Source organism: Bombina bombina, chromosome 6 (genome assembly GCF_027579735.1).
Source record: "Bombina bombina isolate aBomBom1 chromosome 6, aBomBom1.pri, whole genome shotgun sequence".
NCBI lineage: Eukaryota > Metazoa > Chordata > Amphibia > Anura > Bombinatoridae > Bombina > Bombina bombina.
The window spans coordinates 892,169,506-892,179,549 of NC_069504.1; the positions used below are offsets into that span (position 1 = coordinate 892,169,506).

General features: G+C 42.0%; 1 protein-coding gene across 2 annotated transcripts in view; it reads right to left on the reverse strand.

Annotated features, from left to right (window-relative positions):
• Positions 1-262: 262 nt before the first annotated feature.
• Positions 263-10,044, reverse strand: part of ZFAND6 (zinc finger AN1-type containing 6) — a 99,784-nt gene continuing 90,002 nt past the window's right edge. The window contains exons 5-7 of one of the 2 annotated variants that reach the window (XM_053718460.1): positions 2,386-2,535; positions 2,172-2,282; positions 263-1,451 (exon numbers count right to left, since the gene is read on the reverse strand). In XM_053718460.1, coding sequence (XP_053574435.1) covers positions 1,303-1,451; positions 2,172-2,282; positions 2,386-2,535 — 410 coding nt within the window. In that variant the 3' untranslated portion in view covers positions 263-1,302. The remainder of the gene's footprint in view (positions 1,452-2,171; positions 2,283-2,385; positions 2,536-10,044) is intronic. The other variant, XM_053718461.1, reaches the window with a different exon arrangement.

Genomic DNA, 10,044 nt, shown 5'->3' on the forward strand with positions numbered 1-10,044 from the left:
ATTGTGTCTTTAAGAAGAAATAATAATAATACCCTTATTGAATGGATTCTTAGATGCTTCTCTTACAAACTGTACCTTTACAGCATTAGATTAAAACTAAATGTCTGACAATGTAATACATATTAGAATACATCAGGTTTTATACAAGTAAGAATTTCATGAAAGGTCCGCTTAGTTACCTGAAACATAATAGTGCTAACCGATCATACAAGGAAGGAATTCCAGAACAACCGCTAGAGAACACAGGAAAGCACTATCAAAATTGTGTTGCACACAGGCTTTCAAATTTTATTTAAAATCAGGAGATAAACATAAACCCGGCCCATTAAACAAACACACAGCCAGCACTCATACATCTGATTAGTTATTTAAAAAAAAATGTATATATAAATTTCTAAATTTGTTTCTCAGACCAGAAGAAATGAAAGTCCTAAATGATAAAATTTAGCTGATAGTCACCAGCCCTTTAAAATATATAGAAACAAAAACAGTCAGCTACCAGGCTAAACTTAGAAGGAAAAAATAAAATAAAAAATACAGCAAGCACGCATATAAGGATTGTGTACAAACCCAGAAAAGGAGAGTTTTAAGTTACCATGGTAAATTGGAGTTTAGACCAAAGATGCATGCAGCACCAGCCTTTAAAAATAATAATAATATATTGGTACCAAATGCATAAGGATTTTTTCTTTTAAGATAATTATTCTAGCAATAGAAATATGCACCCTGAAAAAGTGAGAAAGATGTGGGGGGAAAAAAAGAGAAAAGTTTAAGTATGCCTTATTGAAGAAAAAGGTAGCTAGCTTCTATAAAACTCACAAACATACATAAAGAAATTGGTCCAATAAAATATTGATCTATTTTACGTCAGGATAAATAATGTGTTAAGGAGATAGGAGCTGCATCTATAGGTGGATCACACTGCACGAAAACCAAGCCTTCTTGGAAGAGTAATGTTGCACTCTATTCACATTTTCTGCTCTTTCACAAAAATTTGCATCACCTGAAAAGGATGGAAAACTTGTACAGCTAAAAACTCAAGTCTGTTTTTCTTTTTCCCCCCCATCTCATGTTTGCAATGGTTGGGATTCAGGTGAAACCGCAGTTAAGAAATGAAAACAAATTCAATCTAAAAAAATAAAATAAAATAATAATAATATAATAGAATGAAGTCAGAGCTTTATCGCTGGATCCAAAGTCAAAGAGAAATAGGTTGGTTTGAAAGAATGTATTCCATCATGGCCCAACCCCCCATTTGCTGGAGGATGGTGTCTTCAAGAACACAGATAATTTGAGCTCCCTTCAAATCTTCTGGATTTTTTCCCCGACGACAACAGGGTTTTCTTTCCTGATTTTCTCAGCTGCATCAGCTTTGTAGTCATAGGAACAGCTGTGTACATCAGAGTAACGGTGTGCCCCGCAGAATACATTTCCACATCGGCATTCAAAACCTGTGGGAAAAGCAGAAGTTAGCAGCAAGTTGTAGGATCTAATACTCAAGAAAACAAGAGAGTGAAAAGCATGAAAAAAAAAGGGAATGCCATTTGCTATAGGGATGGCTAAAAAAGAAACAGAAAAGCGTGCAGACAGATGAAGACTGAGGACAAAAAAGGAGGACAGAATAGAAGATTAGCATCAAGATTGAAAAGCAAAATATTTGCTTTATTATTTAAAGAGACAGTCAACACTAAAATTGTTATTGTTTAAAAAGATAGCTCATGCCTTTACTACCCATTCCCCAGCTTTGCACAACCAACATTGTTATATTAATATACTTTATAACATTTAAACCACTTAATTTCTGCCCGTTTCTAAGCCACTATAGACAGCCTCTTAATCACATGCTTTTTTTAAATTTGATTTTCACAACAGGAGACTGCTAGTTCATGTGGCCATATAGATAACATTGTGCTCATGCCCGTTGGTTCTGCACAACACAGCTAAAATGCAAGTCAATAGATAATAAATAAAAAAAGTCATTTACTGAGGGGGCTGTCAGAAGATCCTTAGATACCAGGTAATCCCAGAAGCTAAAATTATATTAATATGACCAAGTTGGTTATGCAAAACTGGGGAATGGGTAATTAAGGGATTATCTATCTTTTTAAACAATAATTTTTTAGTTGGACTATCGTTAAAAAAACAAAACAAACAAACAAAAAAACACAAACCTGTAAGTCCAGTCTTTTTACGACACATGAAGCAACGGTTCTTCTTATGTTTTTTTTCTGGAGAACGATCTAGCTCCTCAGAGGAGTTTTGTGCACTGTCTGATGCTGCAGCTGAAGAATGGTACAGATAAGCAGAAATGGTCTAAGTTGTTTCCTACTCTGTGCCTACCAAGCATCGACCATAATCCCACATACAAGTAAGATAATCACTTACCCTTGGCACTGTCTAACTTCAGATCTATTTCATTATGATTTCTCTTCATCTTTCTTGATTCTTCTTCCAAAATTTTGGGCTGAGCTCCCCCCTTGTCTAGCCTTGAAAAACTGAACTTTCTGACTGTGAACCTGCCAGTGTCAGAGCAATCTGGAACATCCAATAGCAACACCTTCCATAGCTAGTTCCAGAAAAAAAAATCCCTCAACTAAGCTCCTGGAGCCATTCCCAACGGTGGTTCTATAAATAATAATTCTCTTCTACTTAAAGGGATACTTAACTGAAAAAAATATGAGCCTGAAAAGAGCACTCTTAGTAAAGCACTTCTGCTCTATAAAAAACTAAATTTATGCTTACCTGATAAATTTCTCTTTCTTTTGCGATGTACCGAGTCTACGGTTTCATCCTTACTTGTGGGATATTGTCCTTCCTGACAGGAAGTAGCAAAGAGAGCACCACAGCAGAGCTGTCTATATAGCTCCCCCCTTAACTCCACCCCCCAGTCATTCGACCAAAGGCCAAGGAAGAAAAGGAGAAACTATAAGGTTCAGAGGTGACTGAAGTCTTCAATAAAATATACTACCTGTCTTGATAGACAGGGCGGGCCGTGGACTCGGTACATCGCAAAAGAAAGAAATTTATCAGGTAAGCATAAATTTAGTTTTCTTTTGCAAGATGTACCGAGTCCACGGTTTCATCCTTACTTGTGGGATACCAATACCAAAGCTTTAGGACACGGATGAAGGGAGGGACAAGACAGGAACCTAAATGGAAGGCACCACTGCTTGCAAAACCTCTCTCCCAAAAATAGCCTCCGAGGAAGCAAAAGTATCAAATTTAGAAAATTTGGAAAAGGTATGAAGCGAAGACCAAGTCGCAGCCTTACAAATCTGTTCAACAGAAGCATCATTTTTAAAATCCCATGTGGAAGCCACCGCTCTAGTGGAATGAGCTGTAATCCTTTCAGGAGGCTGCTGTCCAGCAGTCTCATAAGCCAAACGGATGATGCTTTTCAGCCAAAAGGAAATAGAGGTAGTCGTAGCCTTTTGACCTCTGCGCTTTCCAGCATAGACAACAAAGAAGAAGATTGGCGAAAATCTTTGGTTGCCTGCAAATAAAACTTCAAAGCACGAACCACGTCCAAGTTGTGCAATAGACGTTCCTTCTTAGAAGAAGGATTAGGGCACAGAGAAGGAACAACAATTTCCTGATTGATATTCCTGTTAGAAACAACCTTAGGGAGGAACCCAGGTTTGGTACGCAAAACCACCTTATCAGCATGGAAAACAAGATAAGGCGAGTCACATTGTAATGCAGATAGTTCAGAAACCCTTCGAGCTGAAGAGATAGCAACTAGAAACAGAACTTTCTAAGATAGAAGCTTAATATCTATGGAATGCATGGGTTCAATCGGAACGATATGAAGAACATTATGAACTAAATTTAGACTCCATCGCGGAGCAACAGGTTTAAACACAGGCTTGATTCTAACTAAAGCCTGACAAAAGGCCAGAACGTCTGGGACATCAGCCAGACGCTTGTGCAAAAGGATAGACACAGCAGATATCTGTCCCTTTAAGAAACTAGCTGACAATCCTTTCTCCAATCCTTCTTGAAGAAAGGACAAAATCCTAGGAATCCTGATCTTACTCCATGAGTAGCCTTTGGATTCGCACCAAAAAAGATATTTACGCCATATCTTATGATAGATTTTCCTGGTGACAGGATTTCGAGCCTGAATCAAGGTATCTATGACCGACTCAGAGAAACCCCGCTTTGATAAAAACAGAATTTATGTTTACCTGATAAATTACTTTCTCCAACGGTGTGTCCGGTCCACGGCGTCATCCTTACTTGTGGGATATTCTCTTCCCCAACAGGAAATGGCAAAGAGCCCAGCAAAGCTGGTCACATGATCCCTCCTAGGCTCCGCCTACCCCAGTCATTCGACCGACGTTAAGGAGGAATATTTGCATAGGAGAAACCATATGGTACCGTGGTGACTGTAGTTAAAGAAAATAAAATATCAGACCTGATTAAAAAAACCAGGGCGGGCCGTGGACCGGACACACCGTTGGAGAAAGTAATTTATCAGGTAAACATAAATTCTGTTTTCTCCAACATAGGTGTGTCCGGTCCACGGCGTCATCCTTACTTGTGGGAACCAATACCAAAGCTTTAGGACACGGATGAAGGGAGGGAGCAAATCAGGTCACCTAAATGGAAGGCACCACGGCTTGCAAAACCTTTCTCCCAAAAATAGCCTCAGAAGAAGCAAAAGTATCAAACTTGTAAAATTTGGTAAAAGTGTGCAGTGAAGACCAAGTCGCTGCCCTACATATCTGATCAACAGAAGCCTCGTTCTTGAAGGCCCATGTGGAAGCCACAGCCCTAGTGGAATGAGCTGTGATTCTTTCGGGAGGCTGCCGTCCGGCAGTCTCGTAAGCCAATCTGATGATGCTTTTAATCCAAAAAGAGAGAGAGGTAGAAGTTGCTTTTTGACCTCTCCTTTTACCGGAATAAACAACAAACAAGGAAGATGTTTGTCTAAAATCCTTTGTAGCATCTAAATAGAATTTTAGAGCGCGAACAACATCCAAATTGTGCAACAAACGTTCCTTCTTTGAAGCTGGTTTCGGACACAGAGAAGGTACGATAATCTCCTGGTTAATGTTTTTGTTAGAAACAACTTTCGGAAGAAAACCAGGTTTAGTACGCAAAACCACCTTATCAGCATGGAACACCAGATAAGGAGGAGAACACTGCAGAGCAGATAATTCTGAAACTCTTCTAGCAGAAGAAATTGCCACCAAAAACAAAACTTTCCAAGATAATAATTTAATATCAACGGAATGCAAGGGTTCAAACGGAACCCCCTGAAGAACTGAAAGAACTAAATTGAGACTCCAAGGAGGAGTCAAAGGTTTGTAAACAGGCTTGATTCTAACCAAAGCCTGAACAAAGGCTTGAACATCTGGCACAGCTGCCAGCTTTTTGTGAAGTAACACCGACAAGGCGGAAATCTGTCCCTTCAGGGAACTTGCAGATAATCCTTTTTCCAATCCTTCTTGAAGGAAGGATAGAATCCTAGGAATCTTAACCTTGTCCCAAGGGAATCCTATAGATTCACACCAACAGATATATTTTTTCCAAATCTTGTGGTAAATCTTTCTAGTTACAGGCTTTCTGGCCTGAACAAGAGTATCGATAACAGAATCTGAGAATCCTCGCTTCGATAAAATCAAGCGTTCAATCTCCAAGCAGTCAGCTGGAGTGAAACCAGATTCGGATGTTCGAACGGACCCTGAACAAGAAGGTCTCGTCTCAAAGGTAGCTTCCAAGGTGGAGCCGATGACATATTCACCAGATCTGCATACCAAGTCCTGCGTGGCCACGCAGGAGCTATCAAGATCACCGACGCCCTCTCCTGATTGATCCTGGCTACCAGCCTGGGGATGAGAGGAAACGGCGGGAACACATAAGCTAGTTTGAAGGTCCAAGGTGCTACTAGTGCATCCACTAGAGCCGCCTTGGGATCCCTGGATCTGGACCCGTAGCAAGGAACTTTGAAGTTCTGACGAGAGGCCATTAGATCCATGTCTGGAATGCCCCACAGCTGAGTGACTTGGGCAAAGATTTCCGGATGGAGTTCCCACTCCCCCGGATGCAATGTCTGACGACTCAGAAAATCCGCTTCCCAATTTTCCACCCCTGGGATGTGGATAGCAGACAGGTGGCAGGAGTGAGACTCCGCCCATAGAATGATTTTGGTCACTTCTTCCATCGCTAGGGAACTCCTTGTTCCCCCCTGATGGTTGATGTACGCAACAGTCGTCATGTTGTCTGATTGAAACCGTATGAACTTGGTCCTCGCTAGCTGAGGCCAAGCCTTGAGAGCATTGAATATCGCTCTCAGTTCCAGAATATTTATCGGTAGAAGAGATTCTTCCCGAGACCAAAGACCCTGAGCTTTCAGGGATCCCCAGACCGCGCCCCAGCCCATCAGACTGGCGTCGGTCGTGACAATGACCCACTCCGGTCTGCGGAATGTCATCCCTTGTGACAGGTTGTCCAGGGACAGCCACCAACGGAGTGAGTCTCTGGTCCTCTGATTTACTTGTATCTTCGGAGACAAGTCTGTATAGTCCCCATTCCACTGACTGAGCATGCACAGTTGTAATGGTCTTAGATGAATGCGCGCAAAAGGAACTATGTCCATTGCCGCTACCATCAACCCGATCACTTCCATGCACTGAGCTATGGAAGGAAGAGGAACGGAATGAAGTATCCGACAAGAGTCTAGAAGTTTTGTTTTTCTGGCCTCTGTTAGAAAAATCCTCATTTCTAAGGAGTCTATAATTGTTCCCAAGAAGGGAACCCTTGTTGACGGGGATAGAGAACTCTTTTCCACGTTCACTTTCCAGCCGTGAGATCTGAGAAAGGCCAGGACGATGTCCGTGTGAGCCTTTGCTTGAGGAAGGGACGACGCTTGAATCAGAATGTCGTCCAGGTAAGGTACTACTGCAATGCCCCTTGGTCTTAGCACCGCTAGAAGGGACCCTAGTACCTTTGTGAAAATCCTTGGAGCAGTGGCTAATCCGAAAGGAAGCGCCACGAACTGGTAATGTTTGTCCAGGAATGCGAACCTTAGGAACCGATGATGTTCCTTGTGGATAGGAATATGTAGATACGCATCCTTTAAATCCACCGTGGTCATGAATTGACCTTCCTGGATGGAAGGAAGAATAGTTCGAATGGTTTCCATCTTGAACGATGGAACCTTGAGAAACTTGTTTAAGATCTTGAGATCTAAGATTGGTCTGAACGTTCCCTCTTTTTTGGGAACTATGAACAGATTGGAGTAGAACCCCATCCCTTGTTCCCTTAATGGAACAGGATGAATCACTCCCATTTTTAACAGGTCTTCTACACAATGTAAGAACGCCTGTCTCTTTATGTGGTCTGAAGACAACTGAGACCTGTGGAACCTCCCCCTTGGGGGAAGTCCCTTGAATTCCAGAAGATAACCCTGGGAGACTATTTCTAGCGCCCAAGGATCCAGAACATCTCTTGCCCAAGCCTGAGCGAAGAGAGAGAGCCTGCCCCCCACCAGATCCGGTCCCGGATCGGGGGCCAATATTTCATGCTGTCTTGGTAGCAGTGGCAGGTTTCTTGGCCTGCTTTCCCTTGTTCCAGCCTTGCATTGGTCTCCAAGCTGGCTTGGCTTGAGAAGTATTACCCTCTTGCTTAGAGGACGTAGCACTTTGGGCTGGTCCGTTTTTACGAAAGGGACGAAAATTAGGTCTATTTTTTGCCTTGAAAGGCCGATCCTGAGGAAGGGCGTGGCCCTTACCCCCAGTGATATCAGAGATAATCTCTTTCAAGTCAGGGCCAAACAGCGTTTTCCCCTTGAAAGGAATGTTTAGTAGCTTGTTCTTGGAAGACGCATCAGCCGACCAAGATTTCAACCAAAGCGCTCTGCGCGCCACAATAGCAAACCCAGAATTCTTAGCCGCTAACCTAGCCAATTGCAAAGTGGCGTCTAGGGCGAAAGAATTAGCCAATTTGAGAGCATTGATTCTGTCCATAATCTCCTCATAAGGAGGAGAATCACTATCGAGCGCCTTTATCAGTTCATCAAACCAGAAACATGCGGCTGTAGTGACAGGGACAATGCATGAAATTGGTTGTAGAAGGTAACCCTGCTGAACAAACATCTTTTTAAGCAAACCTTCTAATTTTTTATCCATAGGATCTTTGAAAGCACAACTATCCTCTATGGGTATAGTGGTGCGTTTGTTTAAAGTAGAAACCGCTCCCTCGACCTTGGGGACTGTCTGCCATAAGTCCTTTCTGGGGTCGACCATAGGAAACAATTTTTTAAATATGGGGGGAGGGACGAAAGGAATACCGGGCCTTTCCCATTCTTTATTAACAATGTCCGCCACCCGCTTGGGTATAGGAAAAGCTTCTGGGAGCCCCGGCACCTCTAGGAACTTGTCCATTTTACATAGTTTCTCTGGGATGACCAACTTTTCACAATCATCCAGAGTGGATAATACCTCCTTAAGCAAAATGCGGAGATGTTCCAACTTAAATTTAAATGCAATCACATCAGGTTCAGCCTGTTGAGAAATGTTCCCTGAATCAGTAATTTCTCCCTCAGACAAAACCTCCCTGGCCCCCTCAGATTGGGTTAGGGGCCCTTCAGAGATATTAATATCAGCGTCGTCATGCTCTTCAGTAACTAAAACAGAGCAGCCACGCTTACGCTGACAAGGGTTCATTTTGGCTAAAATGTTTTTGACAGAATTATCCATTACAGCCGTTAATTGTTGCATAGTAAGGAGAATTGGCGCGCTAGATGTACTAGGGGCCTCCTGAGTGGGCAAGACTCGTGTAGACGAAGGAGGGAATGATGCAGTACCATGCTTACTCCCCTCACTTGAGGAATCATCTTGGGCATCATTGTCATTATCACATAAATCACATTTATTTAAATGAATAGGAATTCTGGCTTCCCCACATTCAGAACACAGTCTATCTGGTAGTTCAGACATGTTAAACAGGCATAAACTTGATAATAAAGTACAAAAAACGTTTTAAAATAAAACCGTTACTGTCACTTTAAATTTTAAACTGAACACACTTTATTACTGCAATTGCGAAAAAACATGAAGGAATTGTTCAAAATTCACCAAATTTTCACCACAGTGTCTTAAAGCCTTAAAAGTATTGCACACCAAATTTGGAAGCTTTAACCCTTAAAATAACGGAACCGGAGCCGTTTTAAAACTTTAACCCCTTTACAGTCCCTGGTATCTGCTTTGCTGAGACCCAACCAAACCCAAAGGGGAATACGATACCAAATGACGCCTTCAGAAAGTCTTTTCTAAGTATCAGAGCTCCTCTCACATGCGACTGCATGCCATGCCTCTCAAAAACAAGTGCGCCACACCGGCGCGAAAATGAGGCTCTGTTTATGCTTTGGGAAAGCCCCTAAGAAATAAGGTGTCTAATACAGTGCCTGCCGATATTATTATATCAAAATACCCAGATAAAATGATTCCTCAAGGCTAAATATGTGTTAATAACGAATCGATTTAGCCCAGAAAAGTCTACAGTCTTAATAAGCCCTTGTGAAGCCCTTATTTACAATCGTAATAAACATGGCTTACCGGATCCCATAGGGAAAATGACAGCTTCCAGCATTACATCGTCTTGTTAGAATGTGTCATACCTCAAGCAGCAAGAGACTGCACACTGTTCCCCCAACTGAAGTTAATTGCTCTCAACAGTCCTGTGTGGAACAGCCATGGATTTTAGTTACGGTTGCTAAAATCATTTTCCTCATACAAACAGAAATCTTCATCTCTTTTCTGTTTCTGAGTAAATAGTACATACCAGCACTATTTCAAAATAACAAACTCTTGATTGAATAATAAAAACTACAGTTAAACACTAAAAAACTCTAAGCCATCTCCGTGGAGATGTTGCCTGTACAACGGCAAAGAGAATGACTGGGGTAGGCGGAGCCTAGGAGGGATCATGTGACCAGCTTTGCTGGGCTCTTTGCCATTTCCTGTTGGGGAAGAGAATATCCCACAAGTAAGGATGACGCCGTGGACCGGACACACCTATGTTGGAGAAATCAAGCGT